Genomic DNA, 23,410 nt, shown 5'->3' with positions numbered 1-23,410 from the left:
GGGGGGTGCTTTGGGTTTATTTAAGATACTCTTTCAAGGGCATCACGAGTGGCGCAGCGGTCTAAGGCATTGCATCGCAGTGCTTGAGTTGTCACTACAGACCCGGGTTCGATCCCGGGCTGTGTCACAGCCAGCCGTGACCGGGAGACCCATGAGGCGGCGCACAATTGGCCCAGCGTCGTCCAGGTTAGGGGAGAGTTTGGCTGGCCGGGATGTCCTTGTCCTGTGGTGGGCCAGGTGCATGCACTCTGACACGGTCGCCAGTTGTACGGTGTTTCCTCCGACACATTGGTGCGGCTGGTTAAGTGAGCAGTGTGTCAAGAAGCAGTGCGTGTTTTGGAGGACACATGGCTCTCGACCTACGCCTCTCCCGAATCCATAAGGGAGTTGCAGCGATGGGACAGGACTGTAACTACTAATTGGATATCACGAAAAAGTAAAACAAATAATAAGATACTCTTTGAATAGGGAGGGTTTCAGATGTTTTTGGTAGATGGGCAGGGACTCTGCTGTCCTAGCTTCAGAGGGAAGCTGGTTTCACCAGTGGTGCGCCAGGACAGAGAAGAGCTTGGACTGGGCTGAGCGGGAGCTGCCCTCCCGTAGGGGTGGAGGGCCAAGAGACCAGAGGTGGCAGAACGGAGTGCTCGGGTTGGGGTGTAGGGTTTGAGCATAGCAAGCATTTGACAAGTTGTATGAAGCTGCGACTTGGAGTATTGCTTATTCATACTATGTAATGTATTCTCAGTGAATTTGTGATGTTTGTTTTTCCCTGTTTCCTCCGACACATTGGTAAGGCTGACTTTCGGGTTAAGCGAGCAGTGTGTTAAGAAGCAGTTTCGGAGGACGCAGTGATGAGACAAGGTCGTAACTACCAATTGGATATCACAAAATTGGGGAGAAAATTTGGTAGAATTACAGCTTCATACAACTTGTCAAACATAGTGAACTGATACTGTATACTGGCCATTGGGGTGGGGTTTGGGGGGTCTGTGGGGGGCGTTTGACCATTTATTTGGATTCCTCACATCTTAATCATTGTTAAGAAGAGGTTTTTGTGCAAACCGGATGTTGGGTACTATATTTATTGAATATTATACAAATCCTATAAATGTAAATGGCCAATTTGGGTGCAATCAATTAGCTTAATTTCTCAGAGATCAAATTATATTTAAACAAAATAAAGTTGCAGAAATGCCCATCTTTTCCATTTCTAACTACAGAAACAATTTCAGAACAATCTGAGATGGTGTGTGTCAATCCTCTTTCTTGTGCTTTTTGAGGTGGAATGACTCATTGATTAGTGAGAGGGAGGAATTGCTGTATATTTAACTCTGTAATACTTTGACGACCCATCTTCTTCCTTGTGTGTTGGCCTTCACACAATGCATTGCAGTATCTACATCACACATCCCAAAAGTCCTTCTTATTTGAATTCACTAATTACCATAAAAGGCAAGTCACTGTCATCTCAAGGCTGTATTCCCTAGAGAGACTGTACTCTTTCAAATCTCATGTCTTCTTGTGAGACAAATTACTAAAGAATTTCCTTGGCTGCTTTTTCTGTATTGGGTTTTCAGACAGCTTCCACACATTATTTCACCCCATATCTTAAGGCTAAGGTGAAATACTTCACAGATACCTTCTTGATCTGATCTTGAGTCTGACATCAACGTATTGGTGGTGGAAATAGAAACAAATCCAAACCCTTGTTTACCGTATGTGTCAAAGCTTCTCAATCCTGTCAGACCAGTGATCAACCATACAAAATATGGAAAGAAGGAAGAAATTAAGTATGCAGTCTAAGATCTTTCAACAAGAACCCTAAAGGTTCACCTCTGTCTGAACCCTGTACTTTCCCTTAGGCTCCTCAAGGCTCCTCAACAGACACTGGGGTCTTTCTTAGTGCTAGGCCCCACCATACTGATCCATTCATCATTGATCTGTGACAGTGGAGCCACATACAGTGCCTTCAGAAAGTATTTACACCCCTTTACTTTTTCCACATTTTATTGTGTTACAGCCTGAATTTATAATGGACACAATACCCCATCATGTCAAAGTGGAATTGAGTTTCTTTAATTTTTTTTGTCAATAAGTATTCAACCCCTTTGTTATGGCAAGCCTACATAAGTTCAGGAGTAAAAATGTGCTTAACAAATCACATAATAAGTTGCGTGGACTCATTCATGTTCAATAACATGATTTTATAATGACTACCCCATCACTGTACCCCACACATATAGTACCAGTCAAAAGTTTGGACACACCTACTCATTCAAGGGTTTTTCTGTATTTTTACTATTTTCTACACTGTAGAATAATAGTGAAGACATCAAAACTATGAAATAACACATATGGAATCATGTAGTAACCAACAAAGTGTTAAACAAATCAAAATATATTATATTTGAGATTCTTCAAATAGCCACCCTTTGCCTTGATGACAGCTTTGCACACTCTTGGCATTCTCTCAACCAGCTTCACCTGGAATGCTTTTCCAACAGTCTTGAAGGAGTTCCCACATATGCTGAGCATGTGTTGGCTGCTTTTCCTTCACTCTGCTGTCCGACTCATCCCAAACCATCTCAATTGGGTTGAGGTCGTGGGATTGTGGAGGCCAGGTAATCTGATGCAGCACTCCATCACTCTCCTTCTTGGTAAAATAGCCCTTACACAGCCTGGAGGTGTGTTGGGTCATTGTCCTGTTGAAAACAAATGATAGTCCCACTAAGCCCAAACCAGATGGGATGGCATATCGCTGCAGAATGCTGTGGTAGCCATGCTGGTTAAGTGTGCCTTGAATTCTAAATAAATCACAGACAGTGTCACCAGCAAAGCACCCACACACCATAACACCTCCTCCTCCATGCTTTATGATGGGAACTACACATGCAGAGATCATCCGTTCACCCACACCGCGTCTCACAAAGACGAGGCGTTTGGAACTAAAAATCTCCTATTTGGACTCCAAACCAAAGGACAAATTTCCACCTGTCTAATGTCCATTGCTCGTGTTTCGTGGCCCAAGCAGGTCTCTTCTTCTTATTGGTGTCCTTTAGTAGTGGTTTCTTTGCAGCAATTCGACCATGAAGGCCTGATTCACACAGTTCCCTCTGAACAGTTGATGTTGAGATGTGTCTGTGACTTGAACTCTGTGAAGCATTTATTTGGGCTGAAATTTCTGAGGATGTTAACTCTAATGAACTTATCTTCTGCAGCAGAGGTGACTCTTCCATTCCTGTGGCGATCCTCATGAGAGCCAGTTGCATCATAGCGCTTGATGGTTTTTGCGACTGCACTTGAAGAAACTTTCAAAGTTCTTGACATTTTCCATGTTGACTGACCTTCATGTCTTAAAGTAATGATGGACTGTCATTTCTCTTTGCTTATTTGAGCTGTTCTTGCCATAATATGGACTTGGTCTTTTACCAAATAGGGCTGTCTTCTGTACACCACCCCTACCTTGTCACAACACAACTGATTGGCTCAAACGCATTAAGAAATTCCATAAATTAACTTTTAAGAAGGCACACCTGTTAATTGAAATGTATTCCAGGTGACTACCTCATGAGGCTGTTTGAGAGAATGCCAAGAGTGTGCAAAGCTGTCATCAAGGCAAAGGGTGGCTATTTGAAGAATCTCAAATATAATATATTTTGATTTGTTTAACACTTTTTTGGTTAGTACATGATTCCATATGTGTTATTTCATAGTTTTGATGTCTTCACTATTATTCTAAAATGTAAAAATGAAGAAAAACCCTTGAATGAGTAGGTGTGTCCAAACTTTTGACTGGTAGTGTATAATTATCTGTAAGGTCCCTCAATTGAGTAAGGAAATTCAAGCACAGAATCAACCACAAAGACCAGGGAGTTTTCCAATGCCTAGCAAAGAAGGGCACCTATTAGTAGATGGGTAAAAAGAAGAAAAAAACTGACACTGAATATTTGTTAATTAGTTATTAATTAGGCTTTGGATGGTGTATCGATACACCCAGTCACTGCAAAGATACAGGAGTCCTTCCTAACTCAGTTGCCGGAGAGGAAGAAAACCTCTCAGGGATTTCACCGCGAGGCCAATGGTGGCTTTAAAACAGTTACAGAGTTTAATGGCAATGATAGGAGAAAACTGAGGATGTATCAACAACATTGTAGTTACTCCACAATACCAACCAGAGTGAAAAGAAGGAAGCTTGTGTAGAATAAAAAATATTCCAAAACATGCATCTTGTTTTCAACAAGACACTTTAATAATACTGCAAAAAATGTGGCAAAGAAAATAACTTTTAGTCCTGAATACAAAGCGTTTTGTTTGGGGCAAATCCAACAACACATCATTGAGTACCACGCTTCATATTTTCAAGCATGGTGGTGGCTGCATCATGTTATGGGTATGCTTGTCATCGGCAAGGACTAGGGAGTATATTTGGATAAAAGAAATGGAATACTACTAAGCGCAGGCAAAATCGTATAGGAAAACCTGGTTCAGTCTGCTTTCCAACAGACACTGGGAGACTAATTCACCTTTAAGCAGGATAATAACCTAAATCAAAAGGCCAAATCTACACTGGAGTTGCTAACAAAGACGACATTGACAGTTGCTGAGTGGCCTAGTTACAGTTTTGACTTAAATCGGCTTGAAAATCTATGGCAAGATTTGAAAATGGCTCTCTAGCAATGATCAACAACCAACTTGAAAGAGCTTGAAGAACTCTTAAAAGAATAATGGGCAAATATTGTACAATCCAGGTGTGCAAAGCTCTTAGAGACCAACCCCAAAAGACTCACAGCTGTAATCGCTACCAAAGGTGTTTCTAACATGTATTGACTCAGGGGGTTGAATACTTATCTAATCAAGATATTAGTGTTTAAAAATAAATAAATAAAACATTTAAATTAATATTCAACTTTTTCTTCCATTTTGACATGAGAGTATTTTGTGTAGATCGGTGACAATTTTTTAAAACAATTAAATCCATTTTAATCCCACATGTAACACAACAAAATGTGGAAAAAGTAAAGGGGTGTGAATACTTACTGAAGGCACTGTACTCTCCCACCACTCTCTTAGCAGGCTATATAACTCCTTCTACAAGGTGTGTGTGTGTTTGTGTGTGTGTGTGTGTGTGCATGTGCGCTTTTGTGTGTCCATATGCATTTGTGTGTGTTTGTATGCTTATATGTACAGTGAGGGAAAAAAGTATTTGATCCCCTGCTGATTTTGTACGTTTGCCCACTGACAAAGACATGATCAGTCTATAATTTTAATGGTAGGTTTATTTGAACAGTGAGAGACAGAATAACAACAAAAAAATCCAGAAAAACGCATGTCAAAAATGTTATAAATTGATTTGCATTTTAATGAGGGAAATAAGTATTTGACCCCTCTGCAAAACATGACTTAGTACTTGGTGGCAAAACCCTTGTTGGCAATCACAGAGGTCAGACGTTTCTTGTAGTTGGCCACCAGGTTTGCACACATCTCAGGAGGGATTTTGTCCCACTCCTCTTTGCAGATCTTCTCCAAGTCATTAAGGTTTCGCGGCTGACGTTTGGCAACTCGAACCTTCAGCTCCCTTCACAGATTTTCTATGGGATTAAGGTCTGGAGACTGGCTAGGCCACTCCAGGACCTTAATGTGCTTCTTCTTGAGCCACTCCTTTGTTGCCATGGCCGTGTGTTTTGGGTCATTGTCATGCTGGAATACCCATCCACGACCCATTTTCAATGCCCTGGCTGAGGGAAGGAGGTTCTCACCCAAGATTTGACGGTACATGGCCCCATCCATCGTCCCTTTGATGCGGTAAAGTTGTCCTGTCCCCTTAGCAGAAAAACACCCCCAAAGCATAATGTTTCCACCTCCATGTTTGACGGTGGGGATGGTGTTCTTGGGGTCATAGGCAGCATTCCTCCTCCTCCAAACACGGCGAGTTGAGTTGATGCCAAAGAGCTCCATTTTGGTCTCATCTGACCACAACACATTCACCCAGTTCTCCTCTGAATCATTCAGATGTTCATTGGCAAACTTCAGACGGCCCTGCATATGTGCTTTCTTGAGCAGGGGGACCTTGCGGGCGCTGCAGGATTTCAGTCCTCCACGGCGTAGTGGGTTACCAATTGTTTTCTTGGTGACTATGGTCCCAGCTGCCTTGAGATCATTGACAAGATCCTCCCGTGTAGTTCTGGGCTAATTCTTCACCGTTCTCATGATCATTACAACTCCACAAGGTGAGATCTTGTATGGAGCCCCAGGCTGAGGGAGGGTGACAGTTATTTTGTGTTTCTTCCATTTGCGAATAATCGCACCAACTGTGGTCACTTTCTCACCAAGTTGCTTGGCGATGGTCTTGTAGCCCATTCCAGCCTTGTGTAGGTCTACAATCTTGTCCCTGACATCCTTGGAGAGCTCTTTGGTCTTGGCCATGGTGGAGAGTTTGGAATCTGATTGATTGATTGCTTTTGTGGACAGGTGTCTTTTATACAGGTAACAAGCTGAGATTAGGAGCACTCCCTTTAAGAGTGTGCTCCTACTCTCAGCTCGTTACCTGTATAAAAGACACATAGGAGCCAGAAATCTTTCTGAGAGGGGGTCAAATGCTTATTTCCCTCATTAAAATGCAAATCAATTTATAACATTTCTGACATGCGTTCTTCTGGATTTTGTTGTTGTTATTCTGTCTCTCACTGTTCAAATAAACCTACCATTAAAATTATAGACTGATCATTTCTTTGTCAGTGGGCAAACGTTCAAAATCAGTAGGGGATCAAATACTTTTTTCTCTCACTGTAGGTGTCTGTGTGTGTGTTTCTGTGTCTGTGTTTATGTGCATTTGCTTAAAGGCTGTTACTGGCTAACCCAAGTCCAGACGTGCCCTAGGTTTGTATTGGCTTACATTTATTAGCTAGCGCTCCCAGCGCTAATGGGTTTTCTGTGTTACTATGGTTAATGCCATCTATTGCTACACTGCTGTTTTCGTTTGCACAGTACAATAAACAGGATAGAGATTGGGGTTCTATTGTTGCCTTGCGTAATGTTGGCAGTTGGTTACTGGGATGACTGATTTTTGTGGAGGGGATAGTTGACATAGCCCTGGTTCTTTGGTGGCAGTGTGGGATTTTTCTTTTTGGTGTCTTTTGTTTTGGGATATACTGTATCTTGGTATTAGTTAGAGAAGAAAGTGACAATCCATCCTTGTCATTACCATCACCATCATCATTACCATCATGTCACCATCATGACAATGATCATTATCATAACTCCCATAATCATTACCAATCACCCTAAACTACAAATCATTAGAGACATTATAGTGCTCAGGTCAATCGTTCCGTTCCGAGCAGAACCCCTATATTTCTGGAACCAAAAAATAACATTATTAACCGGTTCTCAATATTTCAGAATAACGTTTCTGTTCCGGAACACTAGAGATCACTTTCGTTCCCGGTTCGGTTTCCATTCCTCGAAAAAAAAACCTGCCTCAGGTTGCCTTTTTTCTGTCAGATTGGATATATGTCTTAACTGTGTGAGAGTATCCTGAGGTAGATTGAGTTTTACTTCAGCAGGATGGGGATATAAAGCACAAAGAAATGCAGAAAGGAAAATCAATGTCTTAACTAAAGGAGCCGGTAAATGATTGATGAGCACTATGTAATGGGATCCCTAGTGTCTGTTTCCTTACAACTTTGTGTGATTGCCACTATTCTGTGGGAGAGGAGCTTGGCTGAGCCAGAAACCAACACCCATACTCTCTATGGCTCTCAGTGAGCTTACTATCTGACACTACCTGATGTGCACTCACTTACACACATGCACACACAGACATGGACGCATACACACACACACACACACACACACACACACACACACACAAATAGTCACATGAGGCCTGCATACAGACAACGCCTGACATGCACATAGTCATATGCACCTGCATACACACTCACATACCATACGTACACATTGTTGGACATAAACACACACAGACACAATGAGTTGGAAATGAATGTTTTAGTAGTCATTCAATTTACATTCAAAGGTCATTCTGTATAGTATCACAATACACTGGCCTAATGAGACAATGTATTGTTGATCAATATCACCCGTATGTATGGAGCCTGATAACAGGAGGAACCGGAAGGGTGGCCATCAATTCCGCATGGATGGAGAAGGTAGAGGAATGTGAGGGAGAGGTAGAAAAGAGGGACGGAGGTAGAGAGAGGGAGGAAAAGAGAAAGTGAGGGCGAGCAGGTGAGACCTGAAAGCTGCCTTTGTGTGGCGGCTGGCAGTAGGAACACTGGTCTGCTCTGTGAGGTGTTAAACACACACACACACACACACACACACACACACACACACACACACACACACACACACACACACACACACACACACACACACACTGGGGAGTTATGGGGGTGGGGGGTGCTTTGGAAAACATACTGGGTTGGAAACCATTGCATGATGTTTTCAAATATAACAAAAAGCCCCTCTCTCCCCACCCCAAGATTAACAGACGTTACACCGCCATGAAGTGGCTCTATTTTCACTTCAGTTGCTAAACGGCTCCCCATTTTCCCCTCCACTGCATCTCAACTGTATCTGATGCTGTTCAACTGGAGCTTGAAGTGCATGATAATATCAGAGCTGGCTGCTTCATGTTCAGCATACTAAAACCAAAACACCACGGTTCCAGGACTGGACGTCAATAGCATAACCAGACCAAACATTCAAACTACTTTTACCATTTTCAAATATAGAGATAGTGGTGGTATGTTTAAACTTTGAGAGTCCATTTTTTGTTGTTATCTGTGTCTCGCCAGAGCTGTCAGCTATGCAAACTGAACTGAGCGAGCTCTGTGTTTGAGGAGACTAGCTTTCATCTTCAAGCAAGTTCTACATAAAGATTTTATCAGTTCAGTTCAACTTAAAATGGTTTTATAGCCTAAAGTAGTCCAACTGCACTGTCGTGTATGAAATTACCCTCCGTTGTGCTAATTTATTGCTGAGTGTGTACACGCTTCATGCTGATAGTGTATGTTTTGGTTTATACAGTATATCTGCATGTTGGTATAAGGGGGTGTTGTGTGCATTGCATAATGGTGTGTTGCTGAATCATTTGAGACAGTGTTCCTTGACTTGTTAATGTACCTAGTGCTGCTGTGCTGTGACTGTGCTGTTGAGTGCTCCTCGGATTGTGTACTGAGCTGTGATCTCGTTTGTTTACGTCCCCAGGAGAGACCCGGGAGACAGCGGGCGCCATGAGGCGGCGAGGAGGGCTTGAGAGAGAGGAGACATCGCCCTTCATCATCCTCAGCATCGGGCAGCGCAGGAAGTGCATACAAGCGCCACAGAGACTGTCTAGCAAGAGACAAGCTAACAGCACCCGAATCTGAGAGAGAGACGAGAAAGAGAAACAGAAAAGAGTGGATTCAACATCCATTTATTTATCCTCAATGGGCTTAAACTGGACTGGACCAGACATGGAAGAGATGATGTCCAAGTTACCACATTGTTCTATATTGGACCCTCCTTGTTAGACCTTCGAAACAACTCACACACCTTTGTGAGGCTTAGAACTGAGGGGCAGAGAGAGAAAAAAAGAGAGAGAGAGAGATAGAGGAAGAGAACGAGAGACACTCTGGGCTCCATGCAGGCGCGTAAGAAGTATGTCCTGCTGGGGCTGTGTGCATGCTGCTGGCTGCTGCTCTTCTACTGGGGCGGCGGTGTCCAGGTCCGTCTCTTCAAGCTGCTGGTGCAGCAGAGGGGCGATGTGGTGCGCCCCTGGCCCGACTGGAACGACCGGGCCCTCCTGCCGGGCTATGCCCAGCTGGAGGAACTCCAGACGGGGCCTGGTTCTGCCGAGTCCCCCCGCCAGCGTCACCATGCCTGGACGGGCATCTATAAAGACAGTCGCTGCCGAATGGAGACCTGCTTCGACTTTACGAGATGTCGACGTAGAGGGCGGGACGGGTTTAGAGTGTACGTCTACCCGTCGGAGAAGGGCGAGCGCGTGTCGGAGAGCTATCGTAAGATACTGACGTCTATAGGCGAGTCGCGGTACTACACCAAGGACCCTCGCGAGGCGTGTCTCTTCGTTTTGGGAATTGACACTCTGGACCGCGACCAGCTCTCGGGGCAGTTCGTGCCCAACTTGGATGATCGTATCAAGGGTTACCCGCTCTGGAACGAGGGGCGGAACCACCTTATCTTTAACCTGTACTCGGGCACCTGGCCCAACTACACTGAGGACCTGGGCTTCAACATCGGCCAGGCCATCCTGGCTAAAGCCAGCCTCAACACGGAACACTTCCGGCCCGGGTTCGACGTCTCCATCCCCCTGTTCTCCAAGGAGCACCCCCAGAAGGGGGGCGAGAGGGGCTGGTTGGTGCGAAATACGGTACCCCCGCGCAGAAAGTACCTGTTGATGTTCAAAGGGAAGCGGTATCTAACAGGCATCGGCTCGGACACCCGTAATGCCCTGCATCATATCCATAATGGGAAGGACATAGTGTCCCTCACCACATGCCGTCACGGGAAGGACTGGGAGAAACACAAAGACGCCCGCTGTGACCATGACAACCTAGAGTATGAGAGGTAAGTTAGGTTCCTAAGGGGCAGAACGGCGAATCGTAACTTCCAATTCAGTTGGGGAGAGATCCAAATGACACAATAGTTTCCTGGAGGAAAATGGGGGAGGGTCATGCTTTTTCAATTTCAGTCAGGGGGAGGGTTTAGTCTTTTTTTTTTTTTGTCCAGGGGAGGGTGATGTCATTTGTAATCAATTAAATGTCATATTGCTCAGGGTTTGATGCCTCTCATCCCTGATTCTCTGCTGGGCACGTAATATCAAGTGTGCCTAGTGTGGTCTCAATAAAATTATCCAAAGCCTGTATTATAAGCCAGGGGTGTCAAACTCATTCCATGAAGGGCCTAGTATCTGCAGGTTTTTGGTTTATCCTTTCAATTAAGCCCTAGACAGCCAGGTGTGGGGAGTTCCTTACTAATTAGTGACCTTAATTCATCAATTAAGTACAATGAGGAGCAAAAACCTGCAGACACTCAGGCCACCATGGAATGAGTTTGACAAGTGCTATAGGCTATAGGCCTAGGCCAGGGGTATTCACTCTTACCCTATGAGGTCCAGAGCCTGCTGGTTTTCTGTTCTACCTGATAATTAATTGCACCCACCTGTAGTCCCAGGTCTAAATCAGTCCCTGATTAGAGGGGAACAATGAAAACACTCAGTGGAACTGACTTCAAGGTCCAGAGTTGAGTTTGAGGGGTCTAGGTTATACAAAGAGCATACTCGGAGAAGCACAGGGCAAAGTTATATTTCGAAGAAAATGTACTTCCTTCCAGAGTTTTTGCGTTGCTGGGATGGTGTATGTAAAACTAGGCTACACTGCATTACACACTGCAATGGATAGGCGTTCCTTGGGTCCTACTCTTCCTGGGTTCCAAAGCTTGCTAGTGATATAATTGATTTTAATACAAATTAAATGGACCTGATTATATAAAATGATCTATAGCAACGCTTTAGTCCTCAATGCTTTATGCTAGAAACATCTTGTCTCAAGAACATTTTCTATTTTTTATACCCTCAAACACCAAGTTAGGCATATCTAATTTCAAATAGGCCATTATCACTGTCAATCGTGAATGATAATTCTTCACGTTTTACCGGTGAAATGTCCAAACTGCATGCCAATCATTTGATCTCAATCAGTTTCATGGGAATATGTATTTACATCTTCTTGAATAACTGTTTCGCAAGCGAATTAAAGCAGATGGCGTTAACAAAATATTAGCATTTCTTGTAGGCCTATTTTGTTTCAATCAAAGGCCGCGGCGTGCACGCTGTTGAGTTTTGTCTGCATGAGGAAAATATTTGACTATTCAGCTTCAGATAAGAAATGACTGAGTGAGGAGGTGTTTTTGGTGTAACATATTATAGGCCTGCTATGCTACAGTAAGCTTATATGCTATTATATTCGAATCTGCTATGTAAAATGTGAATTAATCATGATGTGATCTGGCAAGACATTGATTCAGCTTTGATCTAACTTTACTAAACGAGCCCCCCCCCCCCCACCGATCCGCGGTGGTCTGCAAATCCACAACCTTCTAGCTACTTTGTTTCTAAAGTGGCATATCTAAGGCTCTGGTCTGTCCTAGGAGTGAGGGTAAACGGTAGGCATGTTCTCTGCTGTCCACTTTATGTTTGAATTATTATTTGGGGTATAGGGGATGGTCACTTGTTTATTTTGTTCAGGGAGGGCCATCCATTTTCATTTCAGAGAGATCAGATTTTCTCCAGGTATCTCTCATTAGAAATAGCTTACAGTCCCTTAGTCTCTCATTGACGTCAATGCATGACTAAGAGAAAATTCTACTTAAGTGGAAGTTAGGATTCTCCCCTTAGGGAGGGTTATTATTGTGAGGTTGTGTCATAATTTTTTTTTAAATGTAAATGTAATAACTTGTGTTCTGTTTCATCAGGAATACACTTTGGGCTTGTTCTTTTATTGCTTTGTTTTTAATTGTGCTGGGCGTTTATTGGGCCCCTTAGATGTTGGGCTTTTATGAGATTGATTTTCTCTCTCTCATCTAAACTCTGTCTTTTACAGTTACTATTCCAGTTATCTTGTTAAGAATATTGAGTGTTGTTTGTGTGTTGTGTTAGATTTACAGTACTGAGTGTGGTCCTGGCTATGTAAGATCTTGGTGTAGAGTTTACACCCCTTGAAACAAGTCAACGTCCAAAGACCAATCGATGGTTGCAGTATGTGCTCAACATTCTGAAAAGGTTCTGAAATCTGAGAAGAAGTGTTTTCATCCATGCACAGAGGAGAGGTGTCACGATGGACAAAGTGGGATTGAAAAAAGGGAAAGTTGACTGGAATAAGAATAGCAGTCAACAGGGTAAGAATAGGGGGAGGCTATCTCTTCATGTAGCCTCCACCGAAGTACACCAATGAACTGGTCCTGGTCAGATACCTCTAGAATGAGGGATAGAGGGAGAGAGGGATAGAGAGAGTGAGTGGAGGGCCCTGTCTTACCCAGTAATAACAGTTATAATCCGTCCGGGGCATAGCTACCTTTCTAGGTTGTTTACATTGGGATGGAGCTGAGTCGCACTCAACACTGTATGAATGAGCTCATTTATTCCACACATAACCAACGGTCTGCTCAGACATCAGGGTGGGGGGTTTATGTGAGGGGGTTTGGGGAGAGGGGTGTCGGGAGCTTATTTTATAGGATGGCGGGTTAGATTTGGATATGGTGAGGGGTGCATGGAGTGGGGGTTAGGTGGGGGTGGGGGGTGAGAGGCAGCAGCAGTGTGTAAGAAAAACACGAGAAGCGTAAAAAAAAAAAAAAGAACTGTGTGTAGCGCTTTTTCTTTTTCTTCTCCCTCAGAGTTGGAAATGAGGTACGGACGGGGGCCTCGGAGTGTGAGGTGTGAAGGGGTGCAGGGGGATGTTTGAGGGGGATGGTGGTGGGGTGGGTATTACGTTGACCACTCTCTGGCGCTCATATCCCGAGGAGTGTGGGGGCTTTTCGGGGATAACATGAGAACCATGCATGGAAATGGAGTCGGAATGAATGAAATGAAGGCGTGACAATATAAACGACCCATGAAGCTGAAGGATTCTGAGAATGAGGTTAGGTAACGACTCCCACCCTCAAAGGCCCTCTGTCCCTCTCCCTCTCTTTCTTTCTCTCTCTATCTCTCTCTCACTTTCTTTCTCCATCTCTCTCTTTTTCTTCTCTCCCGCTCTCTCTCTCTCTATCTCTCTCGTTCTCTCTCTCCCTCTTTCTCTCAATCTGTCTTTCCATGCCTGAAGTCCTACCTTCTTTCTACCTTTTCTACTCCTTCTCTTTCCTGCTGTCTGACTCTCTCCCTTCCCCCCCCTCTTCGTTCCTCCCTCTATCTGTCCTCTGCCTCTATCTAACCCCCATGTCTCGCCTTTCCTGCACTCCAATTCATCCCCCTCTCCATCATCCCTCTCGTGATCTTTCCCTCTCTCTGTCTATGTTACTCTCCCCCTCTCTATCTCGCTCTCCATTACTAAATTTACCCCCCCCCCACGCCTTTCCTCCTCTCTATGTTTCTCCTGTCCTCCTTGGCTGTGGGCTCAGGCAGCCAGGCAGGCAGGCTGCTGCCTCTTAGCAGGTTGTACCAGGTTAATGAGCACATGCATCTGGTACACCTACAGATTAACCCAGGAGGACCCGGGACTAGACAGGGTAGGGGGGGCGGGGTGTAAATTAAGTAATGGAGCGAGAGATAGAGAGAGAAAGAGAGAAACATAGACAGAGAGAGGGAAAGATCACGGGAGAGATGAGGGAGAGGGGGATGAATTGGAGTGCAGGAAAGGGGAGACATGGGGGTTAGATAGAGGGAGAGGACAGATAGAGGGAGGAATGAAGACGCGGAGGAAGGGAGAGAGTCAGACAGCAGGAAAGAGAAGGAGTAGAAATGGGAGAAAGAAGATAGGACTTCAGGCATGGAAAGGACCCAGAAAGATAGAGAGGCCAAGAGGGAGGGCGACAGAGCGAGAGAAAGAAGGAGAGAGGGGGATACTTCAGGCAAGGGAGAGGTTTTACTGCAGCCTATTGGCCTAGTTTCCCTTCTTTCTTACTTTGGAGGATTCTATGAGAAAGGAAAGAAAAACCTGCATTGTACAGTGAATGTAAATGAGGGAGTGTGTGAAAAGAGAGGAGTGGAAATAGGGCAGGGAGTTTCAGGAGACACACACATAGATGCTTGCATGCACACACACATAAATACACACATACAGAGATGCACGAACACACACACACACTAGTAGAAGACTTTTCAGAGTTGCTTTAGTCATAGTTAAAGCGCTAAGGGTGAGGTATAAGTATCAGGGGTGTGGGCAGGCAGGGGATAAGGGGGTGCGGGGGAGTAAAGAGGGAGGGATGGAGGGAGGAGTGGGGTGTAATGGCAAAATGATGTACCTCTCCATTCAGCTTAAATGGTTGTTCCCATGACGACGGCCTTGCCATGTGGAACACTGGGTCAGAGCATAGGCCATTATTCATGAAACAGAAAGAACTCAAGGAGAGAGAATAGAGAAATAAAAAGACCACTGTTCCCTGCTGCAGTGCAAAAGATGCCATACAGCAGAATATACAGTAATCTTTGTACACTATACAGTAGATACAGTACAGGAATATACAGTAATATACAATAGATGCATGAATATACAGTACAGTAAAGGACAACATCATTATTACATGTTTATTGCGTTATATATTTGATTTTTCTATAAATGAACTGAAACTATGCATGGTCCTGACTGCTACATGGCTTCATGTCCTGAATTGTACTGTAGTTATAGCTAGTGTTCCTGCAGTTTGACCATCGGTGTGTACTTGCATGCATGTGTGTTTATTTTTGAGTGAGTGGATGTGTTTGTGTGGGAATGTTTGTGTGTGTGTATGCCTTCATGTCTAAGCATGTGTGTGTGACATGTATAATTGTGTGTGTGTTGGGATGTTGGCAGGCCCCAATAAGAAATGCTATACCCCACTGTAATTAGGGGCTGTGAAATTGTACCCCTGGAGAACATGCAGTCTGTGTGGCTCATGTTCCAGTCCAGAACAAACTCCTCTGTTTGTGTCTCTGTTCCCAACATTTTTGAAATGAGACAAAGCCTTCAAGTTCTCAACCTCTTTCTTCCGTTCTCCTTCTTCTTTTTTCCTCTTCCAGTTCTTCTCTCCCTCTCCCACACTCCCGTCTCTCTCCCTCTGTCTCTCTAATTTTGTTCTCAACCTCCATCCCTAGCTATCTCTCCCTCTTTCCTCTCTCTCTCCAGCTCTCTCATTCATTTTCCTTCCCTCTTCCAGTCTCTCTCTCCCACACTCCTGCAGTCCTCTCTTTACTTCATCTTCCTGTCTTCCTCTTGCACTCTACTCTTACTGCAAGGACTTCTTCCCATCTGTCTAATCCCTCTTTTTGAGCTATGTTTTTTTAAACTACCGTCCCTTTTTAACATTAAACATAACAGCGATGCTGTTAAATAAGTGCACACACACATCCTGCCCACACTTCCCACTCTTCCCACACTCATGCGTTCACTCATGCATGCCTGCATGGACACACGCTCATGGACAGTCACGCACACACACACCCCCTGCCTTTTACAAGCTGGCATAAAACACGGCAACCAAAGGTTTTGGGAGGGATTGGGAAGGTCTTGGCCTCTCTCAGAGTCAAACAGGGTCTCATTTAATCCAGCTAAAAATACAAATGGACCAGTGACCTCTCTAATGCTCTACTGCCCCCTATCTGGAAGCTGACCTCATAGCACTCAGTGGTGGTGCCAGGTGGTTGCGTGTTAATATGTCTGGTTACTTCTCAGACGGTTGTGTCTGTTTTGTCTGGCTACACTGTAGTGGTAAACACATTCTTTTGAAATGCTAAACAGAATCAATTATGCTTGGCAATGAAGTGGTGACTTGTTTGCAGTCCCACATTTTCATATTTTGTTACCTTTAATTGTTCTGGTAAGATGACTGAGAACATAGGCTCTCTCTTACTAGCTCTAGTGTCACACAGTCCTTGGCCAATTGTTTATGTCTTAAGCAGACCCCCTCACTCTTTGCATTTAGCTATCCTTCTCCTTTGGACCTGTGTATTTTGAATGGGAGGGTCCAGCCTGTCATCTTGTCAGGTTCCTCTCAGGTACCTGATGCGGAACCTTTTGGCCCCGGGCCCACGCTGTCTTAACAGCAGCCCACGCCGGGGCCCCTGGCTATACTAGTGTGGATGTCTTTAATGGGGGCCCATTCACAGGCCTAATAGGGCCCTTTATCCAGCCTGGCCAGCACCACAGCGATCATAGTGGGAAAAGCCCCCGGCGTCCTCGCTCACTTTTGTCCGAGCCAACTGGAGCGGAAAGCCTTTGACAATATGGGAGAGAGGAGATAGAGAGGGGGACTCCTGCCTTCTGCTGTTAAGACTCTCCTCCCTCCCTCTCTCGCTCTCTCTGTTATTCACTTGTTTACCCGTTTTGATAGCCTCTACTTGACCTTGTGAACCCACAACTCGGTATCCGGAGATTACGGATGGTAGGGATTGGGGAAAAGGGGGCATGTGAAAGCAAATGCTCCATAGACTACATGTTTAATGTTTCATACACAATGAGGTGTTGAACTTTTGTCTTGGCTTTCAGTAGTGTCAAGACAAAAATGTGTCTGGAATACATGTATTAACTATATATACTGTACATGTAATGGTGTGTTCATGAGTAGTTTTTTTGACCATCTATGAGGGAAAGGAGGAAAACCTAGACAGCTTTAAACCCCTTGGTCTTAATGTCCCAATGGGTGGCTAGAGTCTTTGACAGATGGATACGGTCATGGTTGAGAGGCTATTCACTAATATACAGTCTGGTATAAGGGTTAAATTGGGATTTGAAATGGGTGGGTTTAACCCCCCAAACTGGGTTGACTTTCTAATGTGATTTTCCACTTTATGATTCAGAATACTGCTCCTTACCTCTCTCCTTTTGAGGTTGGTTGAGTCCACTTCCACTGCGTCCCCACTTCAGTCAACACCTTTTATTCAACAGACAAGTGGACAGCTTTTTTTTAAAGTGACGACTTCATTTCACCTCATACCATAATGACTGATGACTGACAACCAAGTTAGCATAATCCAAACAGATTTATTTAGCTAGCGTCTTCTCAACATGACATGAGCTACAAAGGCCCCAAAGGATCAACAGTAACCACATAACATATCCTTACACTCCTTAACACTTGATACAATTGCACAATAAAAAATACTCCTATACTAAAACTCTTATATGAAAGGGTGTGGTGGTACTGTGTGGTATCTACTACTGTGTGCCAAACCCAGACAATCCATCTTGGCCCAGATATGGCCTAGATACCGCTACAGACAAAATAGGAATGTACTGAACACCATGAATAAATCAAATCAAATCAAAATGTATTTGTCACAAGCTGCGGAAACAACAGGTGTAGACTAACAGTGAAATACTTTCTTACGGGTCCTTTTCCAACAATGCAGAGTTAAAGATAAAATAGAAATAGTGACACAAGGAATAAATACACAGTGAAAAACGAATAACAATAACAAGTAAAAAAAACATGGCTATATACAGCGAGTACCAGCATCGAGTCGATGTGCAGTGCTACGAGGTAATTGAGGTAGCTACAGTTGAGTGGCGCAGTGGTCTAAGGCACTGCATCGCAGTGCTAACTGTGCCACTAGATCCTGGTTCGAATCCAGGCTCTGTCGCAGCCGGCCGCGACCGGGAGACTCATGGGCGGCGCACAATTGGCCCAGGGTAGGGGAGGGAATGGCCGGCAGGGATGTAGCTCAGTGGCGTTTGCAACGCCAGGGTTGTGGGTTCGATTCCCACGGGGGGCCAGTATAAAAAAAAGATGTATTCACTAACTGTAAGTCGCTCTGGATAAGAGCGTCTGCTAAATGACGTAAATGTAAATGTTGAAGTCGGAAGTTTACATACACCTTAGCCAAATAGATTTAAACTCAGTTTTTCACAATTCCTGACATTTAATCCTAGTAAAAATGCCCTGTTTTAGGTCTGTTAGGATCACCACTTTATTTTAAGAATGTGGAATGTCAGAATAATAGTAGAGAGAATGATTTATTTCATCACATTCCCAGTGGCTCAGAAGTTTACATACACTCAATTCGTATTTGGTAGCATTGCCTTTAATTTGTTTAACTTGGGTCAAACATTTCAGGTTTCCACAAGCTTTCCACAATAAGTTGGGTGAATGTTGGCCCATTCCTCCTGACAGAGCTGGTGTAATGGAGTCAGGTTTGTAGGCCTCCTTGCTTGCACACGCTTTTTCAGTTCTGCCCACAAATTGAGGTCAGGGCTTTGTGATGGCCACTCCAATACCTTCACTTTGCTGTCCTTAAGCTATTTTGCCACAACTTTGGAAGAATGCTTGGGGTCATTGTCCATTTGTAAGACCCATTTGCGACCAAGCTTTAACTTCCTGACTGATGTCTTGAGATGTTGCTTCAATATATCCACCTAATTTTCCTTCCTCATGATGCAATCTATTTTGTGAAGTGCACCAGTCCCTCCTGCAGCAAAGCACCCCTACAGCATGATGCTCCCAGCCCCGTGCTTCACGGTTGGGATGGTGTTCTTCGGCTTGCAACCCTCCCCTTTTTCCTCCAAACATAACGATGGTCATTATGGCCAAACAGTTCTGTTTTTGTTTCATCAAACCAGAAGACATTTCTCCAAAAAGTATGATCTTTGTCCCCATGTGCAGTTTCAAATCGTAGTCTTGCTTTTTTATGGCGGTTTTGGAGCAGTGGCTTCTTCCTTGCTGAGCGGCATTTCAGGTTATGTCGATATAGGACTCGTTTTACTGTGGATATAGATACTTTTGTACCTGTTTCCTCCAGCATCTTCACAAGGTCCTTTGCTGTTGTTCTGGGATTTATTTGCACTTTTCGCACAAAAGTACGTGTCTCCTTCCTCAGCGGTATGACGGCTGTGTGGTCCCATGGTGTTTATACTTGCATACTATTGTTTGTACAGATGAATGTGGTACCTTCAGGTGTTTGGAAATTGCTCCCAAGGATGAACCAGACTTCTGGAGGTCTACAAACAAGTTTTAATGACTTCAACCTAAGTGTATGTAAACTTCCGACTTCAACTGTATGTTCATATACAGTGCCTTCTGTAATTATTGGGACAGTGACACATTTCTTGTTGATACATTGACTATGAGGTTAAAGTGCTAACTGTCCGTTTTAATTTGAGGGTATTTTCATCCATATCGGGTGAACTGTTTAGAAATTACAGCCGTTTTTGTACATAGTCCCTCCATTTTAGGAGACCAAAAGTATTGGGACAAATTCACTTACAGTGGGGAGAACAAGTATTTGATACACTTTGATACATTTTGCAGGTTTTCCTACTTACAAAGCATGTAGAGGTCTGTAATTTTTTATCATAGGTACACTTCAACTGTGAGAGACAGAATCTAAAACAAAAATCCAGAAAATCACATTGTATGATTTTTAAGTAATTAATTTGCATTTTATTGCATGACATAAGTATTTGATCACCTACCAACCAGTAAGAATTCCGGCTCTCACAGACCTGTTAGTTTTTCTTCAAGAAGCCCTCCTGTTCTCCACTCATTACCTGTATTAACTGCACCTGTTTGAACTCGTTACCTGAATAAAATACACCTGTCTACACACTCAATCAAACAGACTCCAACCTCTCCACAATGGCCAAGACCAGAGAGCTGTGTAAGGACATCAGGGATAAAATTGTAGACCTGCACAAGGCTGGGATGGGCTACAGGACAATAGACAAGCAGCTTGGTGAGAAGGCAACAACTGTTGGCGCAATTATTCGAAAATGGAAGAAGTTCAAGATGACGGTCAATCACCCTCGATCTGGGGCTCCATGCAAGATCTCACCTCGTGGGGCATCAATGATCATGAGGAAGGTGAGGGATCAGCCCAGAATTACACGGCAGGACCTGGTCAATGACCTGAAGAGAGCTGGGACCACAGTCTCAAAGAAAACCATTAGTAACACACTACGCCGTAATGGATTAAAATCCTGCAGCACACGCAAGGTCCCCCTGCTCAAGCCAGCGCATGTCCAGGCCCGTCTGAAGTTTGCCAATGACCATCTGGATGATCCAGAGGAGGAATGGGAGAAGGTCATGTGGTCTGATGAGACAAAAATAGAGCGTTTAGGTCTAAACTCCACTCGCCGTGTTTGTAGGAAGAAGAAGGATGAGTACAACCCCAAGAACACCATCCCAACCGTGAAGCATGGAGGTGGAAACATCATTCTTTGGGGATGCTTTTCTGCAAAGGGGACAGGACGATTGCACCGTATTGAGGGGAGGATGGATGGAGCCATGTATTGCGAGATCTTGGCCAACAACCTCCTTCCCTCAGTAAGAGCATTGAAGATGGGTCGTGGCTGGGTCTTCCAGCATGACAACGACCAGAAACACACAGCCAGGGCAACTAAGGAGTGGCTCCGTAAGAAGCATCTCAAGGTCCTGGAGTGGCCTAGCCAGTCTCCAGACGTGAACCCAATAGAAAATCTTTGGAGGGAGCTGAAAGTCCGTATTGCCCAGCTACAGCCCTGAAACCTGAAGGATCTGGAGAAGGTCTGTATGGAGGAGTGGGTCAAAATCCCTGCTGCAGTGTGTGCAAACCTGGTGAAGACCTACAGGAAACGTATGATCTCTGTAATTGCAAACAAAGGTTTCTGTACCAAATATTATGTTCTGCTTTTCTGATGTATCAAATACTTATGTCATGCAATAAAATGCAAATGAATTACTTAAAAATCATACAATGTGATTTTCTGGATTTTTGAAGTTGAAGTGTACCTATGATAAAAATTACAGACCTCTACATGCTTTGTAAGTAGGAAAACCTGCAAAATCGGCAGTGTATCAAATACTTGTTCTCCCCACTGTATGTGTATTAAAGTAGTCAAAAGTTTAGTATTTGGTCCCATATTTCTATCACGCAATGATTACATCAACCTTGTGACTACAACCTTGTTGGATGCATTTACTGTTTGTTTTGGTTGTTTCAGATTATTTTGTGTGCAAAAGAAATGAATGATAAATAATGTATTGTATCATTTTGGAGTCACTTTTATTGTAAATAAGAATATCATATGTTTCTAAACACTTCTATATGAATGTGGAAGCTACCACGATTACAGATAGTCCTGAATGAAACTCAAACATACTTACACACACATACGCCCACACACACATAGCACTCAACACATACGTTAGACGCAGAAATATCATACCCCCAAGACATGCTAACCTCTCACCATTAAAATAACAGGGGAAGTTAGCATTTTTGGGGGGGCATGATATTTGTGTGTCTAACGTATGTGTTGAGTGCTATGTGTGTGTGGGCGTATGTGTGTGTAAGTATGTTTGAGTGTGTGGGTAGAGTCACGAGTTCTACTGTTCAACTCCTGTTTAATTATAGCCTGGGAGCTAGCTTAGGCCAGTTTTGTGTGAGTCACTTGTCTCTCTACTACACAACTATGATGAATGAGACTCAGACTAGCTGCAGTCTAGTCAGCTTGGGGATTCGAACCAGTGACCTTTCGGTTACTGGCTTAATGCTCTTAAAGGAAAATTCCACCCAAAAACTATATTTTGGTTCAGTGGGGAAAACAAGTATTTAGTCAGCCACCAATTGTGCAAGTTCTCCCACTTAAAAAGATGAGAGAGGCCTGTAATTTTCATCATAGGTACACGTCAACTATGACAGACAAATTGAGAGTTTTTTTTCCAGAAAATGACATTGTAGGATTTTTATGAATTTATTTGCAGATTATGGTGGGAAATAAGTATTTGGTCACCTACAAACAAGCAAGATTTCTGGCTCTCACAGACCTGTAACTTCTTCTTTAAGAGGCTCCTCTGTCCTCCACTTGTTACCTGTATTAATGGCACCTGTTTGAACTTGTTATCAGTATAAAAGACACCTGTCCACAACCTCAAACAGTCACACTCCAAACTCCACTATGGCCAAGACCAAAGAGCTGTCAAAGGACACCAGGAACAAAATTGTAGACCTGCACCAGGCTGGGAAGACTGAATCTGCAATAGGTAAGCAGCTTGGTTTGAAGAAATCAACTGTGGGAGCAATTATTAGGAAATGGAAGACATACAAGACCACTGATAATCTCCCTCGATCTGGGGCTCCACGCAAGATCTCACCCCGTCTGAAGTTTGCTAGAGTGCATTTGGATGATCCAGAAGAGGATTGGGAGAATGTCATATGGTCAGATGAAACCAAAATATAACTTTTTGGTAAAAACTCAACTCGTCGTGTTTGGAGGACAAAGAATGCTGAGTTGCATCCAAAGAACACCATACCTACTGTGAAGCATGGGGGTGGAAACATCATGCTTTGGGGCTGTTTTTCTGCAAAGGGACCAGGACGACTGATCCGTGTAAAGGCAAGAATGAATGGGGCCATGTATCGTGAGATTTTGAGTGAAAACCTCCTTCCATCAGCAAGGGCATTGAAGATGAAACGTGGCTGGGTCTTTCAGCATGACAATGATCCCAAACACACCGCCCGGGCAACGAAGGAGTGGCTTCGTAAGAAGCATTTCAAGGTCCTGGAGTGGCCTAGCCAGTCTCCAGATCTCAACCCCATAGAAAATCTTTGGAGGGAGTTGAAAGTCCGTGTTGCCCAGCGACAGCCCCAAAACATCACTGCTCTAGAGGAGATCTGCATGGAGGAATGGGCCAAAATACCAGCAACAGTGTGTGAAAACCTTGTGAAGACTTACATAAAACGTTTGACCTGTGTCATTGCCAACAAAGGGTATATAACAAA

The 23,410-nt window shown here is 43.9% G+C and overlaps 1 protein-coding gene across 2 annotated transcripts in view; it reads left to right on the top strand.

The window, feature by feature from the left end:
* The window catches only part of LOC311132207 (exostosin-1c), a 112,002-nt gene that overhangs the window by 5,788 nt on the left and 82,804 nt on the right, over nucleotides 1-23,410 (top strand). For both annotated transcript variants that reach the window (XM_084165434.1, XM_084165433.1), the window contains exon 2: nucleotides 9,232-10,593. In XM_084165434.1, the coding sequence (XP_084021560.1) occupies nucleotides 9,647-10,593 (947 nt within the window). In that variant the 5' untranslated portion in view covers nucleotides 9,232-9,646. The remainder of the gene's footprint in view (nucleotides 1-9,231; nucleotides 10,594-23,410) is intronic.

The sequence above is a fragment of the Coregonus lavaretus genome (assembly GCF_964263955.1).
Source record: "Coregonus lavaretus genome assembly, chromosome: 7".
NCBI classification, from domain to species: domain Eukaryota; kingdom Metazoa; phylum Chordata; class Actinopteri; order Salmoniformes; family Salmonidae; genus Coregonus; species Coregonus lavaretus.
This window is presented reverse-complemented; position numbering and strand designations above follow the sequence as displayed.